The sequence below is a fragment of the Maylandia zebra genome, linkage group LG17 (genome assembly GCF_041146795.1).
Source record: "Maylandia zebra isolate NMK-2024a linkage group LG17, Mzebra_GT3a, whole genome shotgun sequence".
Lineage (NCBI taxonomy): Eukaryota > Metazoa > Chordata > Actinopteri > Cichliformes > Cichlidae > Maylandia > Maylandia zebra.
Genome location: NC_135183.1, coordinates 21002594 through 21026947, shown reverse-complemented (window position 1 = coordinate 21026947; position 24354 = coordinate 21002594). Strand labels below are relative to the sequence as shown.

Below are 24354 nucleotides of genomic sequence, written 5' to 3'. Positions count from 1 at the left end.
AAAAACGGTACAGTTGATCCAACTTTCATATTTACGAATAAGCCATTGCACTGCACTGATAAAACATTTAAAGCAAAACATATCAGGCAGAGGTTTGTGAACCTGAAGTTTTCAAGTTTAGTTTACATGTTTAAGAGATAACTGATAGTGCTTACATTTATTAAACATTTTTTTTTTAAAGTGTTTCTTGGGTTTGTATGCTTTTTAAATCTTCCATACAATAAGGATGAAGGTGAAAGACTGTTCAGAGGCACAATCCATGTGCTGCCAGGTCTCATTTAACTGACTCCATGCATTATCCTTTACTCATCCTTTAACTCTGATAACAATATTAATGCATAATCCAAAAAATAGAGGCCATAACAAGCAGATTTATTTCATTTTAACACTTTACCACCTTAAATTTGAAGCTTTTTTCAAAGATCCTGTGATACCCTGTCTTCAGAAAACATGAAAGTAAGCAGACCTTCTCTTGCATGTGGACTTGAACAGAAAAATGGAAAACAAAAGCAGTTATTTTTGCAAGGGGTACGGCAAAAGAAGCGAAACTGTACAGATTATAAAAGCAAAAATCACGCACAAACATAACAATTTTGGCTGTTCACATGATTAGGCTGTTGTGATTCTTTTTGATTTTTTTTTTTGTTGTTGCAGTAAATAAAAAAGCCGCTTAGCTAAAAACAAATAAACAAAAACAAATAAAAAAAACCCACTTTTACACACACCCTCACAGACAGTTTGCAAAAGAATAAAACTAAATGGTACCATGTCAGTCCATTAAAAAGAAACATTTCATGTTGGATATGCAAAGCCTCTGCCTAAAGCCTGCACACAAACAAACAAACCTAAACAAACTAAATGAAATTATTCAGCTGTGAGTCACAAGCACAGTATCATCAGCATAGAAACACATACTGCTGCTAACTGTAGAGAAAAAACTACATTTGGCCACGATACAAGGGAAAAAAACCTGCTGCTTTCTGGGTTTATATAACTCCTCGTACCCCGAATTCACTGTCCTTTGTTCCTCCATTGAGACCCCTGATTGGTCAGTGGTGTGTACCGTAGAGTAGAGTTGGACGATATAAGATTTTTTCATATCACGATATGTTTTTTTCATTTCAGGCTATAACGATATCTATCACGATATAAGCCAAATAACTATATTTGTAAGATTTAAATGTGCCGTTGCTCACAAGAAAAATGTGAAATAATCAGCAGCTTGTTTTTATTTAAATATTGGCACTTGTGCTGTACGTAACAAGTCACGTGACGTGACGCTGCGGCTGTGATTGGTTCGGCTCTGCGCTACTTAATTTGGATTGGCTGGGTTTATTTTGTTTTTTTTTTTGTTTTTTTTTTGTTTTGTTTTTTAGAGGACAAGAGCAGCGAGGTCTATCGCGATAGTTTAATTTTTCTATCGAGAAAAAGTTATATCGCGATACATATCGTTATCGTTCTATCGCCCAGCTCTACCGTAGAGGTTTTCCCATTTTATTCAAACTTAATCTTGTATACTTTAGGATGAAATTCACCCCACATCCACAGTTTCCAGACTTCAGAAAGTGGTCAGAAAAGGTGCCCAAAGCAGCTGCACTTCCAAAAAAGAGCAGAGTACCAAAAAGGACATATTTGGGAATGCCTCATTTTCATGCTCATTCTTCAAAAAAATCCCAAAATCTGAAGCCTTCATTTCTTGTGCGGCACGTTTTTCCTTCAGTCCTTACATGATGAAATTAAAATTTGTGGCACATTGAAGCCAAATACAGAAACAAGGTCCGAGGAGTACACCAACGTACATCCCAGGTACAATTAAAAAAATAACTCTGATTTCACACAACTTTCATCTGTAATCACATCGCGCCATTTCACATCTCTCCTCGCAATCTTTTTTGAGATGCCAAGCAGAAGTACGCCATGTAGGTGTAGTAGATATCAACACTTTAGTTTCCACCACTCCGGGTGTACGTTAACACTTTCCTCACCCCTCCAGACGTCCCATAACTCCTCCCCCTTTAGTCCTTCCTTTGGATCCACCGACCAATCCCCTCACCCCTGCCAAATACTTCAGTCATTACATGATTAAACATTCAGTGGAGTCCGTGAGCTCGCCATCCTTTGAGTCCTTGTGTTGAAAACAAAATCCTGTATTTTAGCATCCATAAGCTCCTCCCCCCGAACCCTCCTCGAGGTCTGGCGTCAAAGGTCGGTGACCTTATTCTCTAGGGCGGCAGCGACCTGTTGAAGGCGAAGGGTGAGCTGTTTGTTCTGGGCTGCTGGGTCCTCGTCCAGCGACTGGATTATCTGAAAGAAAAAAAAATTAAAACTGAAGCATATTTACGTCAATATGTGTAAAAGGTTTTATAGTTAATACAAAAAAATCCTCTGAGTAACTATAACCAGACGGAAAATCTTTCTTGTGCCGCCATCTAGTGGCTGTTTTATCCCAGCATTAAAAAAAAAAATGCAACGCTATATTAGAGGCAGATATATTAGATTTACTGGTTTACGCCTAAACTTAAAATTGAAAGCACTCTGTGGTACTCTCTTCGAACAGAAATCGAACAGAAAAAACAATATTTGGCAAATATGAGAGAAAAATCTGTTGCTTTTTAGGCTTATTAAACTTAATGCATCTTGATCACTCACTGAAGTTTTTACCAACACTGGAAAAGTTTGTTATGAAAATAGTCGATATCAGTCCAGTGAAATAATAATCTGGATTTCTGTACAACTTATTTTAAGCTTAAATAACAATGATAACAGCTCTCTTCCCCCTTGTAGCTCATGGATTCAGCACACACAACAGCACAAAGGTAGATAAATTGAAGACAGCAGCTCTCACCACATCGTAGTACTTGCTGGCAAACTGGTACAGTTGATTTAAGGCCACCTGGGTGTTCAGCTTGTCTGTGTGTTGCTACAAAGGAGAGAGCATGAGCACAGTTCAGACAGGTGCTGCATCTACTTTCAAGTCTTAAGAAACATTTTTGAAGCTTTGCACACTTTTGATACTCAGAGGTTAATTAAAATAAAAATAAATGGATCCAAGTCTTAACTGGATGGAGCTGCTCAGGATTCAACCAATGTTGAATGTGTAGTTTAGCAAATAGTTAAAATTGACTTGCTGCATTTTATATTCCATACTGATGCTCTACACCGAAAGCCACTTCATTAGGTACACCTGTTCAACTGCTCATTAAGGCAAGTCTCTAAATCAGCCAATCACATGGGAGTATCTCAGAGCCTGTAGGCATGTGGATGTGGTCAAGATGAACTGCTGAAGTTCAAGTTGATTATCAGAATGAGGAAGGTGATTGAAGTGACTTTGAACATAGCCAGAAGAGTCTGAATATTTCAGAAATTAATGATCTGATAGGACTTTGTCACACAATCATCTCTAGAGTTCACAGAAAAATAGTCAGAAAAAGAGAAAATGTCCAGGAAGCGGCAGTTCTCTGCCCGTTGAGGTCAGAGGAGAATCACCAGAAGCCTTCCAGCTGATAGGAAGACAACAGTGACTCAAACAACCACTCGTTACAACCACAGTGTGCAGAAAAGCATCTCTTAACATGTTAATCCTTAAAGCAGATGGGCTACAGCAGCAGAAGACTACACCGGGTGGTGCCGCTCCTCTTGGTAAAGAACAGGAAGCTGAAGCAGCCGACAAATCTGCAGCGGCTGTGCGATGCCATTGTGTCAATGTAGACGAGTATCTCTGAGGACAGTTTGCAGCACCTTGTCGAATCTGTGCCACAACGAATTAATGCAGATTGAAGGCAAATAGAAGATTCAACCCAGGACTGTCAAGGTATACTGTATAATCTTGTATAATCTTCACCTGTTAGTTACTATAAGTAGTAACTACTTGCACATGCACTGCAGAGGGATGAAACATGCAACAAAGCACAAACAGAGGTGGGTTCATACCCTGGACACCTCAGCGAGGTGCGTGTTCATGTCCTGGTCACTGACTGGAACCATCTGCCTGATGCCCCTGTAGTAACTGTGGAAAGAGAAACAGTCAAAACAAACTATCAGGTGGTTTCTGTGAGTTCAATCACGCAGTGGATCATCAGACGGCTGTCCTGATTAACCATTGAGGGTAATTGAACCCCGTAAAACATCACCTTCAGGATGTTTTACGGGGTTTTTCAAACAGCCTCCAAGCTCAGCAGCCGTGATTTCACCAAATATTAGAAAATCCAAAAGGACTGAAGCAAACATCTGTCAAACCACACCGACAAGAGCCATCAGTACAAAAGAAATGGTTAGTGATGCATGAAAAGACATTTGAGAGCTCACATTTTTACATTCAAACACACTGCCATTTTTTTAAATTTCACTCTGCTGTTCAGCCAAAACACCATTTCATATACACACACGTTTCCTCTCTGAGGATATTTAGAAGTTTAAACTCACTCGTCGACCATCTTCTTGTACGTGGAAATCTCTTTTGCATAGAGTAGCTTGTTGCTGGGAGACTCCTGCAGCCAGAGAGAGAAAATAGATGAGCATGTTTGTATGAACACGACAAAAAAAAAAAAAAAAAGGTGGTAAATCTGCCTCCTCGTCATCAAAAAGTGTGAAAATGTAGCTTTCAGTTCAAGAAAAACACTCAAATAACAGAAGATTTCCCTCTACCTCTCAAAACGTTCCTGTCACAATGTCAGTGTGCACAGAAAGCAGGTTTTTGTAAATACCAACCAAAAACTACACTGCACTTAAAATGCCACCTCTGGCTGTAAACACAGAAGTCCCGCCCACCCGCAGTTCAAATCTTATGTTAACGAGGGGCAGCCAATCAGAAGAAAGCTAGTTAAAAAGGAAAGTGGCTTTAAAAGTCTAAACAGTCTTTACTGCGATTACAAGACAGAGAGCTGACTTTCACTTCAGCGTCCTCTCTGTTGTTGATTTGACAACCATAAATTGCCTGAAAGAATCTCTGGTTGCTTCAGCAATCACAGAAATCCACCGAGCATAACCAAATATCTACTTTAATACATTTTAAATGACGGCAAAAAGTGGACATCATCTGACTCTCTGGGGCTCTGAGGTTCTTCTCTTGTGTCCAAAACAGAAATTTACTGAGCTGATAAATAAATGGATCGCATATTTGGTTTAAAATAGCAGGAAATTGCTGAAATCAGAGAAATTGCAGCGGGTAGTTGTGGTTGTAATTGAAAAATGGCCCAGATCGCTTCTCTCTCAGAGACATTCACAGGGTTACAAACATGGCGCTCTTTGAACGGACTGATTCTCACTCTGCTCAGCTTGTGCTCCGTCTTGGTGCAGGCGTCCATGAAGGTCTGTGCGATGACGTGCAGCGAAGCATCCACCACCTCCGTCACGTGGACGTCGAAGATGAAGTGAGGGTTCCTTAGGATGTTCACCCAGAACCGCATAGGCAGGCTGAGGACACACAAAGACATCTGCTGCTTAAAGTCACGACTCTGGAATATTTTTCTTATTTGTTGTTGACCTGTTCGTGGCAATCATATTTCATTTCGGTTGTTTTGGATGTCAGTACTGTAATTTTGTTCGTCTTTAGTTTTGGATGTCTATTGCCATTTTGTGTCTCTTTTTAAGAATTTTGTGGTCAGTTTATTTGTCTTTAAGTTGGTTTTGACCTGTTCGTAGATGATACAAGTCTTATTTGGGTATTTTTGTGTCTCTTTGTGGTCCTTTGGTCCTCTGTTTTCTTGAGTCCTTCTGGATGTGTTTGTGGTTAGTATGTGTTTTACTTTGGTTATTTTGGATTTCATGAAGGTAATTTTACTTTACATTGTTTTGGATCTCTGGAACCAATTCATGTTTCATTTAATACGTTAGTTTCTCTCTGTGTTTATCTTCAAACTTTTGTGTTTAATTTTAGTCATTTTGCATCTTTTTGTGGCCGTTCTTTATCTTTAAAGTGAGCATTTGGTTCCATTTTTGTGGTTTTTGCCACATTAGTATTTTTCTTCTTTTCGAGACCAACTTGCATCTCATTTTTGTTGGGTCATGGTTCTTTGCAGCTCTTTCCGGATCACTTTGTAAGTCCATTCAGCAATAGTTGGCCAAAAAACAAGAATTCTGTTTTTGTGATAAACCAAAAAATAAAATTTGCCAGAGTACGAGCTGAAAATGTGAAGCGATGGATCCGAAAGCTCGGCAGGTGGAGCAATGCTTACTAGGGATGGGTATCGTTTAGGTTTTATCTGATACCAGTACCAAACCGGTACTTTTGAAATGGTGCCGGTGCTTAAACGGTGCTCGAACCGGTGCTCGAACCAGTGCTTAAAGAATGGAGAACACACACTTTGTCCAAAAACTTCTCATGTTTAGCTGTTTTCCACTTTTTCTTTGGTCATTTCAGCCTTTTTGGCCAGGGTGAAGGGAGTATCTGCCATCAAACAAGAAGACAGCCACATGTAACTACGACAGTGTTTGCTAGTTCACCTTACATGCATTAATGTAATAACGTGGTCAGCTTACTCAATGTAAACTACACATGAACAGCAATTAGCTACTCACGCAGAGAAGAACGGCTGCTGCTGCCATCATCATCTGTCATCATTTCTGCTACACTGGCAGGACTAGGGGCCAAGACTGTACTCTTTGGGTTCTTGGGGGATGTTGCTAACTCCGGGTCCGATAACAGGCACCACACCCGCAGTAGATGTGCACGGTGTGAGGTCTCGCAGCAAGCTATCAAATACGGCGCATTTCTCGGCTTTTAAAAAAACGCTATGCGTCGCCAGGTGTTGCACAGTATCAGCTTAAAGCACTTGTTGCAGGCTGCTGAGTTTGCATCTTTTGCTGTGAAGTACAGCCAGACTTTGACTTCACTTTGGGAAATTTTAATCTGTAGCTCTGCTCTAAAAGAACGTACGTGCCTGGGCCCGCCTACTACGCTTGCAAAGGTAAAATGATTGGCTAGAATTCAAAGTGTATGACATCTCAGGGGGAAAAAAAGCACCGAAATGTGCGCTGCTTTTCGGTCTGGTTACTATAGTTTATGTCAGAACCGGTGCCATTACCGGTACCCATCCCTAATGCTTACTGTAGTAGATGCTCAGTTTCAGACTTCAGGATGTAGCCGACGCTCCATTTCCCTTTACTCCTCCTTCTCTCCTTTCATCCCCCCACCCTCACTGCCTCCCCAGACCATAACCCCCATCAATAATTCACCAGAGCTGATAAATATTTCATTTACCAACTTGTTCAGATGTGTGTGTATGTGTGCCTCTGATGATTGACAGGCTTAGCTCAAGGCCAGTTTGAAAACAGAGAAGTTTGGACTTAAAAAAAAAGAGGAAGGGAAAAAAAAAAAGCAATCTCCCCATCTCTCTCAGTTTCTCTATCCTTCTCCGTTGTCTCTGCTCTGTCATCGTTTATCTGCCCTGATAACAGCCTGTCAATTAAATCAGGCTTTTATGTGGTCCACGGCCCGATTTAGAAGTGACGAGGACATAATTACTCCCTCCTTTGGCTGATGAAGTATCTCACACACAGACACACACAGAGCAGTGAAGCAACATAATTATTTCTCTTAGCTGGTTTTCTTTGCAGGTTGTATCTCACGCCGGGATTCTCAGCAGCTTTGAAGATGAGCTGAATCAGCTCATCTTCTGAGGCCTTTACTGACAGCATGATCCACATGAAGCCGTTAGAACAGTTTCAGGCCCACAGATCACTCATTCAGACGTTTCTTGTCGCCAGCATTTAAATCTCACAGTACATGATATCATCCTAGACCCAAAACAGCGGTGTCAGACTCAAAATCTGATCAAGTGGGCCAAGTTGACAAACAAACAAACACCTCTCTAAATGTTAACCTTTCTTATGTTACCGTCAAATGAGGGAAAACAGAGGTCGGAGACTGCAGCAAGACCTAATGATGGTCCCTCTGTGCATTGAAGTCGGGAACCAGGTCTGCGACCTCTAAGTTATCGTCTTCAAAGCATCAAAATGGCAATAAACGCAAATACCGATGCAATAACACTGCTCGGCAACCTTATATAGGAATAACACCAGAATACAATCAGCTGGCAACCAGTTGAGTCGAGTTCCCTTTTGCACAGAGCTGTTTCACAGATGAATTTTAGGTTACCTGGATAGCATACTTGGTGTTTTTGGTGAGTCTTTGTACCTGTTGGTCTTCCAGATGTGCAGCGTCTCCTCGTCTACATTGTCGTGTCTCTGCGCCTGCTCGTCCAAGAAATCGAAGAAGTATTTGACGGCCGGAGGGACGACGGAACTCGAGCACAGCACGCTGCGGAAGAAATTATCCACAAACTGCTGCAAAGTGCCCTGTAACACAAAGACACACAATGTTTTAAATGTATCTATTTAATATAGAAAAAAGGACCCTTCAGATTAAAAACATCTAAAAATTTAAATAAGAGTGTCCTGACAGTGCAATCAACAGAATTGCATCTGCTAATAACAAATACAAGCAGAAAAAACCCACAAATTAAGAAATATGAGAACTTCGTCATGTCTGCGAGTTTCAGCAGCAGAAACTCGCAGACATGACGGAAACATCTGCAGTGAAACTGCACAGCTGTACCTTAACAGACAGAAGCCTCGTCAGGTAGATCTCTGTGATTGCTTTGGTCATCGCTTTGTCCTTCATGCTGCCTCGCTTCGACTTCACCTCGTCAATTTCATCTGGCTGTCTCACCAGGTGGAAAGTGTTATCGTCCTCCAGCAGGGCATTTTCTGCAGGTGAGACAGGACTGCATGAAGTTGATGTGTTTTTTTCACTCATGTGCATTTAAAAGTTGCAGAAAAAGTGTGTGTGTGTTTGTGTGTGTGTGTGTGTGTGTGTGTGTGTGTGTGTGTGTGTGTGTGTGTGTGTGTGCGTACTCTCTTCATGGCTGTCTTGGTGCTGGTGGAAAGACTGTGTGTGCAAAACTCTGGACAGCACCAACGTGGCGTTGTCTCGAACCTGTAAGACAGGAAATCGGTTAGAAATTGAGGGAAGTGATGATTTTCTGTCTCACTGCAGCGTTCTCAATAAACAAATTTTCCTTAAATGTCAGAAGGGAGAGTGGACTGGACTGGCGTTTTAATTCCTGCTGGTCTTCGTGCAGCACGAGTCTCGAGAGGCTCGCCATTTCTCTACGCTTCCACTTGTTGGTGATTTTGGTGCAGAAGTAAAGAGCTCAGCTCAACACAGAGAAACAGACATGATTAAAAACACCCAGAGAGCGCAGAGGGAACACCGACTTGCTCAGGACCCCAACATTCCTATGGAAGAGGTGAGGGTGTACTTAGTTTTTCACATGACTTTAGTTTACATGTGAAAAAGAAAATCAATAACTGCACTGGTGCTGAACGGCACTAATCTACATTAAAATTGCTGTGCAAAAACATTTTGACCAAAATATAAACAGACAAGTCCAAGAAGGAAACAACAAAGGTAAATAAAATAGATACATTTAGGATAGATGAGGAAAAGTTAATTGATTGCATGTTCTCTCCTTCCACAGTCCACATGTGCATTAAAGTAACTGGTGATTCTACACTGTGCTGAACGTGAGTGTGAATGGTTGTGTTTCTCTGAGTTAGCCCTGGCGACCTATCCACGATGTAACCTGACTCTCACCCAGTGAAAGCTGAGTTGGGCTCCAGCCCCACCGGATAAGCGCTTAAGAAACAGATGGATAAAACACGATAAAAGGTTAACGTCTGAACTGATTTAGGAGAAGATCCTTTTTCTGTGAGTCTCGTCTGCAGGCGTCCTGCATTGGATGGGCAGTAACACACTAATAATATTATTCATCTAATAATATAAAAAAATGTTTTTTTAAATGATGCCACATTAACACTTTTACCCAGGATTACCAAAGCATTCATGACCTCTGAGGAATGTTAATTGATTGGCTGAGGATCTAAATCTCTTTTATGCCCGTTTTGATAGGGAGAACACCGACCCTGTCCTGTCCCCTCTACCCTCAACCGATCCTGCTCCAGTCCTGAGCACTCATGAGCTGAGGCGTGTGTTCCGGAGCATTAACACCAGGAAAGCGGCCGGGCCAGATGGAGTGCTGGGCCGGGTGCTAAAAGACTGTGCTGCGGACCTGGCGGACGTCTTCACCTCTATATATAACACCTCGTTGTCCTGTTCACTGGTACCATCCTGTTTCAAAGCAGCAACCATCGTTCCCATCCCAAAACAGTCAAATGTCACATGTCTGAACGATTTCAGACCTGTGGCACTCACCCCCATTCCCGTCAAATGCCTGGAGAGACTGGTCATTAAACACATCAGAGCTGCTTTTCCACCATCCCTGGACTCGCACCAGTTTGCATACAGGGAGAACCGGTCAACCGAGGATGCGATCGCCACAGTGCTGCACACATTACTGAAGCACTTGGAACACAGGAACACCTATGCACGGCTCCTCTTTGTAGACTACAGCTCGGCTTTTAATACCATCCGGCCATACAAACTCCACCAACTGGGACTTAACTCCTCTCTGTGCAACTGGATTGTGGACTTCCTCACTAACCGTAGACAGAGTGTCAGAGTGGGTAAGAACACCTCTTCCACCCTTGTGGTCAACACCGGTGCCCCTCAGGGGTGTGTTCTGAGCCCTCTGCTATACACTCTCTTCACCCATGACTGTATTTCCTCCTGCGCGTCCAATCTCATTGTTAAGTTTGCAGATGACACTACAGTGCTCGGACTTATATCCAACAATGATGAGACAAACTATAGGACAGAGGTGCAACAACTAGAGTCATGGTGCCACGACAATAACTTGGTCTTAAACACCAAAAAGACCAAGGAGATCATTGTAGATTTCCGGAAGAGGGGTCATAACAACCATCCGCCTCTCTTCATTGGCAGTGAGGCGGTGGAGAGGGTGAGCAGTTTTAAATTCTTGGGGGTAACTGTGACCGAGGACCTGTCCTGGGGCAACCATATCACCTCAGTTGTACGGAAGGCCCAACAGCGCCTCTACTACCTGAGGAGACTGCGGAGCGCACACATTCCCAGATCTCTGATGTTGAACTTCTACAACTGTGCCATCAGCAGCGTTCTGACGTATGGATTTCTAGTGTGGTTCCCCAGCTGCACCAAGGCCGATCAGCAAGCACTCCAGCGGGTGGTGAAAGAAGCTGGCAGAATTATTGGAACAAGTCTGCCAGAGATCAGTAATATCTTCCCCACTCGCTGTCTGAGGAGGGTGCACAGTATCCTGCGGGACCAACATCACCCTGCGCGCCACCTTTTCCATCTGCTGCCCTCAGGGAGAAGGTACAGGTCTATACAGGCCAGAACATCCAGACTGGCCAACAGCCTGTATCCACAGGCTGTGAGGCTCCTGAACTCTCTGCCCCCCTCTCACGGACAATAACCATATCCAACTTCTTAATAGCAATGAACTGGTCTGCATTGGTGCATCATATCTTTATTCTCTTCCCCCTCCTGCCCCCCCCCCCCTCTGTCTTAAATAGATAACTATCATATCTGATATCATATCTCACAGTACAATAATATTGAATGGGTTGCATTGTTGTATTTTGTCATGTTTCTCAGGTCTTTGTCTGAATTTCTACGAACATTATTGCTAAGGATTGTCTTATTGCATTGGAGTCACACTGGGTTAAATATGTACACTTGGGTTTTAAGGGGTATTTATTATTTTCTTCTTTTTTTGGGTTGTATGGAAGCCCCAAACGCAATTTCATTGTTCTTGACAATGACAATAAATAAATACTATACTATACTATACTATACTCAGTGCATGTGATGAGTGTAAATCTTCATCTTGATGAGTAAAGACTTCAGTTCAGGGATTTCTGGGACAGTTTTCTCTTATTTGACGGCCTCATGAGACAAACAGGTAATTCTTGAGTGATGTTGGACTTTTTAAACCGCTCCACTGCATGTAGGACAGTTTCAGTCCACGGAGATGCATTTAACCTTGTTTGTACAGGATCACAGCAGCAGCGGTGGGAGGTGTGGCATCGCTGTGCTTGCTTGCAATTGACCTCATCTTTAACAAACAGCAGTTTAACCATCAGGAAATGACAGGAAGTGTTTGGTAATAAGACACTCAGCAGGATGAAGGAAAAGGGGAAACGACACAGGGCAGAAATAGGCATGTGGAGCAGGTGGAACTCACGTTGTAATGAGCCAGTGTGTTGAGTCTCTTCCAGCGTCCTTCCTTCTGGGATGTGAGGTCGAGGTCAGAAAGGATCTGACCCGTGGAGCCGGGACGCCACTCTGCAGGGACAAGCAGAAGGAAATTAACATGTAATTTAGCACAAAAGTGATGGTGTGCCAACCTGATCCATGTGTGTGAATCATTGTAGGTACAGTGGGATATGCTCCTACCATCACTCCTCTCAACACTTATTGTGTTCAATAGGTTGCCCAGTATTGGATATTTCTGATACGGGATGGGATAGGTCCAAAGTACCTGGGCTTAAATCTACACCTTGCGGATGATTCAGATGGTTTCTTACACACAGCTAAGAAAAAGGAAGTTATGCCCATAAAAATCTTGATTGGATGATCCATCAGTCAGACTGATCGACAAACCAAAGTGACCACAGGGCAGCCTGGCCGTGATAGATTCCCATGTTAGCAACATAAGACTAAATACTCCACAGAGAAAGAGGCAGACTGATGCCAGTTTATCTTGTTACCTTGGAAATGGTCACTTTGAAAATGGCTTTGGTCTCACAATCAGTTGTCGTCTTCAAAGCAACGTTGGCGCACCAAGATGGCGATAAAGTGGTATCAAGACTGAGGCAGCCTGCTAACAGTCTGCTATGGGTTTGTGAATGAATGCACTCAAATCGGCAATTACATGCAGTTCATTTGTGATAATAGAGTTATTTATTGTGATAAACAATCGTGGCTCAAGAGTTGGGAGTTCGCCTTGTAATCGGAAGGTTGCCGGTTCGAGCCCCGGCTTGGACAGTCTCGGTCGTTGTGTCCTTGGGCAAGACACTTCACCCGTTGCCTACTGGTGGTGGTCAGAGGGCCTGGTGGCGCCAGTGTCCGGCAGCCTCGCCTCTGTCAGTGCGCCCCAGGGTGGCTGTGGCTACAATGTAGCTGCCATCACCAGTGTGTGAATGTGTGCGTGAATGGGTGGATGACTGGATATGTAAAGCGCTTTGGGGTCCTTAAGGACTAGTAAAGCGCTATATAAATACAGGCCATTTATTTTTACCATAAACTGGCACTTTTAACTAAAACGTTCAGAGTCAAATTATTCTACAAATAGTCACGGTGACGAAGAATGGCCATCCAACTACAAAATGACACAGGCAACCAGTCCAGTTCCCTTTTGCAAAGAGACGTGTCCCAGACGAGTTGTGCTCATAGACCGATTCAGATAGTTTGCAACATGTCGGCAACCTGGATGGGTGAGGGTGAGGCACACTTAACCGCCAATCACCAGAATTACTTGTAATCGCTCGCTAACAGCAAAAAATTAAAAAAACAGCAACAAAAACACCCAAAACTTTAATCAACAGAAAGTAGAAGGCCCAAACACTAATGTACTAAGAACTAATGAAATCAAAGACCCGCTGAGTCGGTACAATCTTAATTCAGACATTTTTGTAAACATATTCAGGTTGCCTGTCAGCAGCAAACAAGCAATAAACAACAGAGTCCACAACCGACCCATTTGGCTCCCAAATGACCTTTTGAAAAGCCCACAGCGTCATCAATTACCTGACAGCAAAACAATCAATAAAAGCAGAATGCAGCGCCCATCAGGCCGACCCAATCTAGCACCAGCTTAGGAACAAGTCAGCGATAGTTAACATGTGGTTAGGCGACTTTTGCCATCTTTGAAAAGTTTGTGGATGAAAAACTCTGGCAGGTACTCACATTCAGAAAAGCACTTAGCAGGAGATCAAATGATTATCATCAGTCTGTCATCACACCTCTATAGCAGCAGCATTACAACCTACTAAAGTCCGGGGAGAAGAAAATGGATTCTGTTTTGAATCTTGTGAGATTCCAGCTGTTTGCCGGATGGAAATGCAGCCGTAGAAAGGACACATGCTGCTGAATATTACATCTTAAAACTTCCTGTTTGAAGTGGTGAATTATTCCTGTACTTTCATACCCAGCAATAACTGTTTGAAAGTTTACACGGCACACACTAGAATGGCTGTTATATGTGATTCAGCTGCAGTGGGAATTCTCTGTGGGATTAATGAAATTCTCTGTCTCAGGATGCTACGGGGTATTTAAGGTCAACCCTGAAATCCAGCTAATCCTTATTCACAGCACGTCTCACTTCCCTTATAGAAGCCTTGTAGTCTTTTAGTGGCCTGACAGACCTGTTTAAACATCACTGCAGCTTCATGCTTAATCTTTACAATCAAGTTAAAACATCTGGGTGTGTGGTATCTGGAGGGAGGGACTATTAAAGGGAAAGAAACACTTTTTTCCAAAACCTACATCTGTGTGAGGCTAATCTGATGTAGAGGATGACCTGTTTTCTCCTTGCAGTACTTAAACTGTCAGTGAAATGCAAACGTGAATCATTAACTGGCGATGAGTCGTTCACATTCTTTACAGAATTCTTTTATTTCTGCCACATTAGAGGGTTTTCCAGCATGAACGGCCTGCTGGACTAACATAGATTAGACCCTTTAAATTTTATTTATTTTTTAACCATTCAGAGATGCTCTTGCTGGTATGTTTCAGATCATAGCTCAGCAGGCCACAAACTGATGGCCAGAGATTCTCCTTCAGGATTTTCTGGTAGAGAGCAGGATTCATGTTTCCATCAACTACGGCAAGTCGTCCTGAAGCAGTGAAGAAGCCCCAGACCATCACACTACCACCACCATGTTTAGCTGCTGGTATGATGTTCTTTTTATGAAATGCTGTATTAGGTTTAATCCAACTCAAATTTCATAAAGAAAGTTCAGCTTTTGTCTCGCCAATCCACAAAGTTTTTCCCCCCAAACTTTTGGGGATCATCCAGATGTTTTTTGGTAAATATGAGACGAGCCTTTCTGTTCTTTTTGGTCAGCAGTGCTTTTCTCCTTGAACTCTCCCATTGTTGCCATTTTGCACAGTTTCTTTCTTATTGTTGAATCCTGAACTCTGACTTTAACTGAGAGGCCTGCAGTTCTTTAGATGTTGTTCTGGGTTCATTTGTGACTTCTTGGATGAGTCATGGATGAGCTCTTGGAGTAATTTTGGTCGGCCAGTCACTCCCGGGACTTTTCTTCATTTGTGGATAATGGTGCCGTGGATAGACTTTCCCATCAGTTTCTTAACATTGTGGCATGATCATGTCACTTTTTGTTATGTTTTAGTCTACTTCACCTTGTAAAACAGGTTCTAGTTTAGTGATTACTGGATTCACTCATAGTAATCTGATCTGTAGACTGACAGCTGTTCGAGGTGTGCAGCTCAGGAAAGGACACACGTGAGGAAAACAGGACTTATTTAGGTGACATTATAGTTTTAAGGTCTATCTAAAGGTCAAAAAAGCTAAATATTCTTTATATACTCCACCCCCACCACCACAAATATTGTTGTAACCCGGGAGTTTAAGATGCTGAACGCTGGGTGTAATAATCAATAATTTGTATTTTTCCTAGCTGCTTAATGATTGTTTTTGTTTCTTACCCAGTGCAACGCTCTCCACCTTTGGTCTCTGAGAATACGGCAGATTTCTGTATACCTGATCGATGATCTTCTCTTTCACCTGCAGAGCACAAAATTACAAATTCACCTGCCATAATGTCAACTCAAAACACAGACAATGATATCTCATTCACATTTATTAGCTGCAGAATATCGACAGACAGAAGTTTTGCAACTACCTCAAACTATTCTAGACATTCGATCAGTTTTAAGGACAAAGTGCAGGGTGGCAGGGAAAGATACGGCAAAGCTTCTCTTCGTTTTTAAACTCAGCCAGAGATCAAACAGTCCTGACGACAACGACCAAAAAAAAATTTAACTCTGAAAATAGAAGAAGATTCTCACCTGGGAGATTGTGTCACAGTTCAACACCTTCACCGGAGTCACATCTGGTCCCTCCCCATGCACCAACACCTGCAAAGTCTGACAGCACAAACACACCGGGAAGATGCAAGAAGGTAAAAGTGGAGCCACAGTGAAGGCTTGTTTTCATTATGTAACCAACGACCCAAAGCATGACTCATTCTGGAGCTGGGGGTCCGCTCTGATGGACAACTGACACACCTCCCTCTCCCTGGCTGCTGCTGCTATCAAACCGGTGAGATACATAATCTCTCCAACTTAACGTGTGTGTGAAGGAAGACTGCACACTGCGGTGCTTTTGTTCATACTGACCAGCACAGAGTACTCGACGTCATCTCCCAGCAGTCCCGTGTCGTTCAGCGTGTATTTGGCCTTCTTCATCTTGGCATCCACGGGACCCTTCTCAATCTGGTGCTTCAAGGCCTTGAACAGTTTGTACAGAGGCTCTCCTGCCGTGTCCTGAAACAGAGACATCAACGTCTTAAAAAAAAGAGTTAAGGTCTCATAAAAATCTAGTATCGTTCTTTTATAAATAAGCCATAACTCTCATCTGCGCTATTTACTATGGATTACCAAAGATTTCTAGTAGTAAAAACCCAGCAGTCCACTGACCCTAACATGACCATTGAATTTGTGTTTAAAATGTTTTTTGATTGATGTATACTAAGAACAATGGAAAAGTCCAATGAATCCAGTGAACATGAGAGAAAGACAATTGGCAGATTTACACAAAGTTTCTTGGAGCCAAGTCTTAATAACTGCAGATTCCAAGATGATCAGTTAAAAACAACTTTCCGGAAGTACAAGTTACACAGATGTGTCACTACTTTGCCAAGGTCTCAAAGAAGATCCAAACTGCCACTCTCGGATGATACGAAACTGGTTAGGATGCTGAGAAATAGCCCTGCTGGACAACAGCGTCACTGCCCACAGGAAAAGAGTTTTACATTACCGTGTGCTGAGAGAAAAATCTGAGCTGCCCTGAAATCGACACCTTCAAGGTCGACTGAAATTTTGTAGCTGCACACACGGATGATCTAAATGTCTTTGAGAAAAGTTTTATGTTTCGCCACAATGATGAGATGTATGTTTGAACACTGTTCCAACTGTCAAGGATGGTGGTGTAGCACCACGCTCTGGGTTGGTACACTGCACAAAGTCCAAAATCACCACTCATGCCCATGAGGAGTAGCTGTAAACTTCTGATCACAACTGTACGGGCCTTTAATTACTGATTCAATATTGACTGTTTGTGTTTGTGTGCTAGCCCTATGACAGACTGGGGAATTGACCACCCACTGACAGCTGGTAAAAGCTCCAGCATTCCCAACAACCCTGAGTTGGATAACTGGTTAAGAAAATATATCTATGTATATTTATTAATAACAAGTGTAACTGTTTACTAAAGTTAAATATCAATTTATACTATATTTTTATTAACTGTGTTCATCATAATAGTAGAATTTAAGGTTTATTAAATATAAAAAGGAGACAAAGAAGGTTGTTTTCTCACTATTGAAATTATTAAAGTACTTATATTTTATAATTTGTCAGTTTTCTCTGACAAATTATGCCAAACTGCCCCCCCCTCCAAAAAAAAGAAAAAGAAAACAAAAAAACCCATTACATACAGAATGAAAGACAAACAAAAGAGTTTTGAAAAAGGACTGCAGACCCTTTTGTATTATGTGGAAGCTTTGGATCTGTCAGGGTGTCAGTCACAACAGTCATTTCTTTATTTTAGTTGTTAGTTGCAGGTTTTTTCTGCTTTTTGAACTGCTGAACAGATCTTTTTTCTTTATGTGAATTTTCACATTTTGTTTTCTTTGTGAAAAGTGAGAGGCAGTTTGTTATTCTTTTTTTGTCTTGTGGGTTTCCTGTTGTTCAGATTTAGTATCCTGCTGTTTGAATTTGAACTCTCTGGATATGTTCAACTTTTTAGTTTGGGTCATAAATACATTCACAGCACAACTGCTGGTCTCTATGAAAACATAAAGCATGTCCGTGGTGTAAACTTTCTCTGGAGCTGAAGCATGAACTGTGTTTATTATGAGTGGGTTAAATTATAGAAACTAATGCACAGCGTATCTGCAGCTGCTGTCAGAGTAAACAGCAAAAAATCCCAAATTGGTCAAAACAAAACACACACCAAGCACAAAATACAGGTTTAAGATCTGCTTTCAGTAGGAAGGAAAGTTTATTAGAGTCAATTATAACTGAGGAACAAAGAGGAGAGGCAGAAAAAAGCAGGAAAGAGAAACAGATCGAAGAGACAAGGACATAAAAACAAATCGAAGGAAAGGAATGTGTGACACGGAGTAAGTGAAAAAGAAAATCAGTGTTACCCTGAGGAACTGATAGAGGCAGATGGACATCCAATTACAAAGCATCCTTTCCACCACTGTCTCTGACCTAGATACACAAACAGAGGGAGACATTAGATCACTTTTCCATCACTACGACATTCACAGAATAAACCACCGAGTCTCTGTCCTGTCTTCACCTCCTGAGCATGAGTTTGGGGTTTTTGTTCTGCACATGCTCGTCCATCAGCTCCAGCAGCAGCGTCCTCATGATGTCCGTGTAATACTCCAGTTTGCCGTGCAGCGCCACCGTCAACAGAGAGGCGAAATAACCCCGAGACCGGGCGTTAAAGTCTGGACGTCTCTCCAGCGTGTGGATAAACTACACATATGACAGTAAATTTAATGATAATAACTACATGAATAGAAATAGATACAAAGACAGAAAAATAAGCAGGAAAATAAAAAAAAAACTGAGCTGGAAGAATAATAATAATAATAATAATGGATTGGATTTATATAGCGCTTTTCAAGGCACCCAAAGTGCTTTACAATGCCACTATTCATTCACTCTCACATTCACACACTGGTGGAGGCAAGCTACAATTGTAGCCACAGCTGCCCTGGGGCAGACTGACAGAAGCGAGGCTGCCATATCGGTCCCTCTGGCCAACACCAGTAGGCGGTAGGGTAAAGTGTCTTGCCCAAGGACACAACGACCAGGACAGAGAGCCCGGGGATCGAACCGGCGACCTTCCGGTTACAGATACGCTTCCCAACCCCCTGAGCCACGGTCGCCCATAAGAGAAAGAGGAAAATCCACTTCAAATCTTCAAACTCACATTTATGAGAAACGTTTTGCTGTTCAGCAGGTTGGAGAACTGGTTGAGTGCCTGAGCCACAGTGGCCCTGCGGGCTTCTGGGATTTGTAGTTTTCCCGTGATCATGGGGTCATTGGCGCCGTCCTTGGAGGGCAGGAAGAAATTTCGGTTGGTATAGGTTTTGTAGTCCAGGAAGGGGATGCGACCTTCGCTCAGGTCACTGGTGTGGTCTTCCATTTCAATCATGAGATCTGATAGAGACAAAAAGGAAAACCCATCAGAAAATGTGTGAAAACATGTTAAAACAAGTAGTAGTGCAGGAAATTAAAGCAGAAGGAATATTCTTTTCTTAATTTCTTCTTCTGCTGTATGTATATATTCATATATACTGCGACAATAATGTTTAGATCACACATTTCCAATAATCTGTTTATGTACTGCTCTAGTTACAGAGTTCCAGGCAGCTTTTCCACTCTTGGCTCTGTATGATGTCAATAAGAGTTGATATTGCTGACATCGCAGGTCAGAAGAAAACTGGCTTAAATAGAAAGGAGCCACCACAAACTGAAGGCTTCACTGAGGGTCAGGACAAGATAAAGAAGCATTATTTTGAACTGAGGATCATGCTAAGCTACTCTAGTGAAGTCCACACACTTGACTGTTTAAGAAGGGACCAGTGCATCTTGAATTTTTTCTCTTTATTTAAAATGTATTTGATTCACATTTTCAAAAGCTTTTCATGAGGCGTTCAGAGAACTTTGGTAATGTAGGCCCATGTCTCCATGCTTTCATATCTTGTAAATATGCAGAGCATTCACTTCATTAGAATGAAATCCTAATTTCATTTTATTTGAACCTCAAGATGCAATGGCACTCATGTAGAGAGACTTTGATTTCCAGCGTTGGTGCATCAAATGCAAATGGTTTGGTCTTATTGGACACTCAAAGCATGTGACACAAATTCCAATGCATTTTTCCAGCAGTCCCAATTATAACTTCAAGTAAGCGACATCCTCAGACTACACAAATCGAGGTGGCTGCTATTTAAAATGTGTATAAAGTGGTCTTCAATTTGCTGTGGAGGACATGGCCGTGAAAATCTTTGGCTCAGAGACACGACAGGGCTTTTAAAACTATCAAAAGAACAGGGGCTTACATTTATGGGGAAACTACTGTTAAGTTTTATGACTGCTTGTTATTTGGAATTTAGAATGAGCGGATTTAATTGGATGGAGCAGAAACATACTTGGGTCCATGACTTAATTGGCTCTGCTTACCGCTGGATTCTTAGATCATTAGAAAATCCCTGCCTGATAAATAAGGCCAGAGCTTAAGGACAAAAACAATCCTGATTATTCTCAGCTGCAGACAACTTTAGTCAGACTGTACTCACTTTTCCAGCTAAAGGAAAGGCTTTGAAAGACTGGAAGAGATCAATAAGTTAGAGGTTATAGTCATAGGAGAGAACTTGTAAGTGGTATTGTGTGTAGGAAAATTCAGGAAAATTATAGGAACATTTCATGGTAGGTAACAGTCACCCTGAGTGCTTTATGTTTGTTTTTTCGCTTTGTTATTGCACCTTTTGTCACCATGAAAATCATTAGTGCGTCTCTCCCATCTCTGATGGTAAACCAATGTGAAGACTCCCATTAATCAGCATGAGCTAATTAAGCAGCTCTCACATATAAACAAGAAAAAACAAGCTGTAACTGTAATTAAGAAGCGTAACATAAACAAATGGAATAGCCAAACTTCTTTATAGTTTCCACGATGTTCAAAATGCAGATATTTAGAAGTTAACAAACTCAAATGGCAGCAGATACGGTATGCACCAACACCACAGTGGTGTACCAAGAATGGGAAAAGATTATAGGCGTATTCACACTGGAGAAACGCCTCGCCTCTGTACGTACTGGAAGAAGACTGAGCCTCCCATGGGCTTCAAAGCTTCATCAGAGCACTCATATTTTTATGATTTTCTTGAACCAGTCCATTAATTAAAGTGTGTTTATTTGTCTCCATCTTTATAAATATGGACACCTGACTGACACCTGCTTTCAGGGCCTGCTGACCTAAACAGAGTTCCTTGTCAGGCGTCAGATGAAGCCAAAAAAGCTCCACCGAAGGCCTGAAGGGAAATATTCTGATGTTTGAGCCAAAGCGCTGCACGATCTGCTGACCTCCGCTGGCAGAGGTTCACAGAGTGCCAAAGTGGTGATGTGCTCCAATCTGTGAACCCAACGGGTGACGAGATGCAGACAAAATTCAGCTTTGTACATGGAAGTACACAGAGTTTACAGCCGGGTTCAGTCTTTAAGAGAGTCAGTGTCAATACTGTAAGTTAATTGATGAATGTCTTCTTTTAATGTTAATGCTTTTAGAATGTCCATTGCTTCTTTTAAACCTTTTAAAGCTCCACCGCCATCACTTCTTCCAGAGATAAGAACAGACTTGTACAGTTCTGAAAATGCTGAGACACTTCCATCAAAACCAAACAATAATTCATAACAGACATGTACACGGCTTCAGTGATCACTCTCGCCACAAACACCAGACCTGTGACTTCACAGCTTTCAGGTGAGGCTCAGTACCTGTGAACTCTTTCTTGCAGCGATCTCGGACACTCTCCTCCAGATTCTCCAGCTGGTGCTTCACCTTCTCGTATTCCCGTTCTGCCTGCTGACTCTTCCTCCTGTTTGTTTACAGACCCAAAAAGCAAAAGGGAGCGTGTTTATTGGCACACGCAACAATTAATTTGTCTATTTGACCTCATATTCTTCTAACCTGTAGCAGTAGACTGACACGGCGATGAACAGCAGCATCGGTATGATCACCGCCGGGATGATTATAGCCAGAGGAATGTCGTCTTTTCTTGAGTAGTAGACCGAACCCACAACCCACTCGCCGTGGCCAAATTTCACCTGGAGACAGACAACATGCTGCTGAACCTGAAAGCTCTCCTCTCTCTGTTTTATATCTTCATTGTTGTAAACATTTTCTTCCATATGAGACTCAGTGGATCTGCTTCTTAAACTCTGATGTAGTCTTGTCCTACTGAAGGCTTAACACAAACCATATTCTTTCACTGCTGAGCGTTAACATGGAAAGTAAGTGAAAAGCTTGAGATAAAAAACTCTTTTGCAAGCACGTCCTGTGCAAAGATCAGCAGGGTTAACCCAGCATGTTATTTGATATGAAGAGAACCCGCGTGGTAACATCAGACCAAAGAGCCCGGTGTGGGTTTGCTGTGAAGCAACAGTGCTGTTCTTTTACAGGATCTGAAAGACTAGCGTAAGAAGCTCTGTACTTTCCCTATGTCCTTCAGTAGCATCATTCCTGGCTGCCAAAGTGCTTAAAACGTCACATGCTCACCACCAGCTCCAGCAGGTCGTTGACTGTGTCTCTGCGCTGACGTTTAGATCTGGCTCTGGGCTGGGATGAAGGCGCCTCCAGTATCAGCTTATCATCCTGTACCGGGCCCACAGGAATGAAGAGTCACACAGGTGAACTAAACACATGCTTAGTGGAGCATCACTAAATATAATACACAGATTCTGATAAATGTTCACAGTTTTTTGGAGTCACAATAACAAAACAGTTTGTTTGGAACATATTTGATCAGCTGGTCTCTGAATGCTATTGACACCCTTTTCTCAACGAGAAGTCTGGGCTCGGGAGAGCCCGAGTGCCCTGGAGGGACTTTCCCTGCCGGATACACGATGGACGGGTGGCAGACATGGAGGATCGTGTGCCTGGCGGGACTGTCGATCGAGGACGCTGAAGATATCTACCTATTCGGAACCATGATAACAGGGTTCTTGCTGATCGGAGCTGGCTTGGCCCTGGCTTATCAGAGAATTAAGAAAGCAGAACTGGCTGTTCAAACACCCCCAAGGCTGCCCGCTGGGATTGAAACGATGGGACGAGGTGCGACTTCTCAGAATGGGCTCACTGAATGCAGCATGGTTAAGAGCTTGGAGGCGCTAACGGCTGCAGTGAAGGCTCAGAATAACACCTCTGAGCGTATATTGGATTACACCAGGGAAGAATCCACTCGGAACAATACCTCTGGGCGGAAGCTGGATTACATCGCGGATCAGTTGGCTGCAGTTGTGCGGTCTCAGAATCTGCTCTGTGAGCAAAAGAGTGAAAAGACCACGGAATTGAAGGTAAATAACATCACGGAGAAACTTGCAGGTATCCAACGGGAGATTGAGAGACCAGTGTCGGTGTCGGAGTGTTAAAAACAGCATGAAATTCTCATGAGTTGTTTGTAAAAGAAAAATCACCATTATAATGCGGATACCCCTTCGGCGCCAGCTGTGGGCTCAAGGCCGGAGCTGAACAAAACACCCTGATAACGACTGTGTTGAGTCTGTTCCTTCCCATTCCCTACAAGGCCACCTGGGTTGGCTGGAAGACTGTTTACTTAGCCTGGCAGGGCGAAGGACACCGTCTCAGCTGAACTCTGGACACGCACACACATACATATACTGATACTGATAAGCACTCACTGACGCATCACCCTCCCTACCCCGGATCCAGCGCCACCTCCAACGCTTACCTCCCCTCTGATGTGGACATCGGGTCAGTTGGAGGCACAGTGGAAAGATTGCAGATCAGATGTACACACTGGAACTCTTTCCCATGTTGCTGTCTGTGTTTATTGTGCTATGGTGTGTTGATATCTGTGCATTCCTGTATTATCCTTCTGTGTTACACATTTCGATGTTTTTTTTCCTCGCTACATGGCCTGACCTGTCTCCCCAATGTGATGTTTGTGTATTGTATGTACGATTGGCAAGGTCTGTCATCTCGGTTGTGGGCAAAAGACCTGCAACTGACAAATAAAGGCTATCTCATCTCTCATCTCATTTCCCCTCTTTTTTCCTTACCTGATAATTTTGCAGCCCCTCAGATTGATCTTGGTATTCAAAAAACAAAATCTATAAACCAGCACGTTTCATTCACTTTATCAATTTAAAGTGCAAGAGAAGGGAACTGAAAGGGAGGTAGCAACAGCTGCGATTAGCACAATAATTTCTGTTGGTTTAATCGTTTTACACCCACTGCAGTCAATTAACTGCCTGTATGCTGCTTCTGTTCTCAAGTACAAGAAGAAACACTTTCATAAAAATTAAAGGGGACCTATTAGTTTCACTTATCTTCTGTACTAATGCAAAAGTCTTGAGTCATCCTTCATTTCTTAGCAAACAAATACAAATACAAGGCCAAA

The 24354-nt window shown here is 42.4% G+C and overlaps 1 protein-coding gene across 3 annotated transcripts in view; it reads right to left on the bottom strand.

The window, feature by feature from the left end:
* Window positions 1–351: 351 nt before the first annotated feature.
* plxnb2a.1 (plexin b2a, tandem duplicate 1) overlaps window positions 352–24354 on the bottom strand; it is a 234582-nt gene continuing 210579 nt past the window's right edge. For all 3 annotated transcript variants that reach the window (XM_004566399.6, XM_004566400.6, XM_076875810.1), the window contains 18 exons: window positions 22491–22586; window positions 21903–22039; window positions 21710–21810; window positions 19140–19369; window positions 18498–18679; window positions 18340–18406; window positions 16307–16453; window positions 15977–16054; window positions 15614–15692; window positions 12126–12226; window positions 8854–8935; window positions 8555–8706; window positions 8135–8295; window positions 5265–5412; window positions 4423–4487; window positions 3931–4006; window positions 2846–2920; window positions 352–2304 (listed from right to left, as the gene is read on the bottom strand). In XM_004566399.6, coding sequence (XP_004566456.2) covers window positions 2200–2304; window positions 2846–2920; window positions 3931–4006; window positions 4423–4487; window positions 5265–5412; window positions 8135–8295; window positions 8555–8706; window positions 8854–8935; window positions 12126–12226; window positions 15614–15692; window positions 15977–16054; window positions 16307–16453; window positions 18340–18406; window positions 18498–18679; window positions 19140–19369; window positions 21710–21810; window positions 21903–22039; window positions 22491–22586 — 2082 coding nt within the window. In that variant the 3' untranslated portion in view covers window positions 352–2199. The remainder of the gene's footprint in view (window positions 2305–2845; window positions 2921–3930; window positions 4007–4422; window positions 4488–5264; window positions 5413–8134; window positions 8296–8554; window positions 8707–8853; window positions 8936–12125; window positions 12227–15613; window positions 15693–15976; window positions 16055–16306; window positions 16454–18339; window positions 18407–18497; window positions 18680–19139; window positions 19370–21709; window positions 21811–21902; window positions 22040–22490; window positions 22587–24354) is intronic.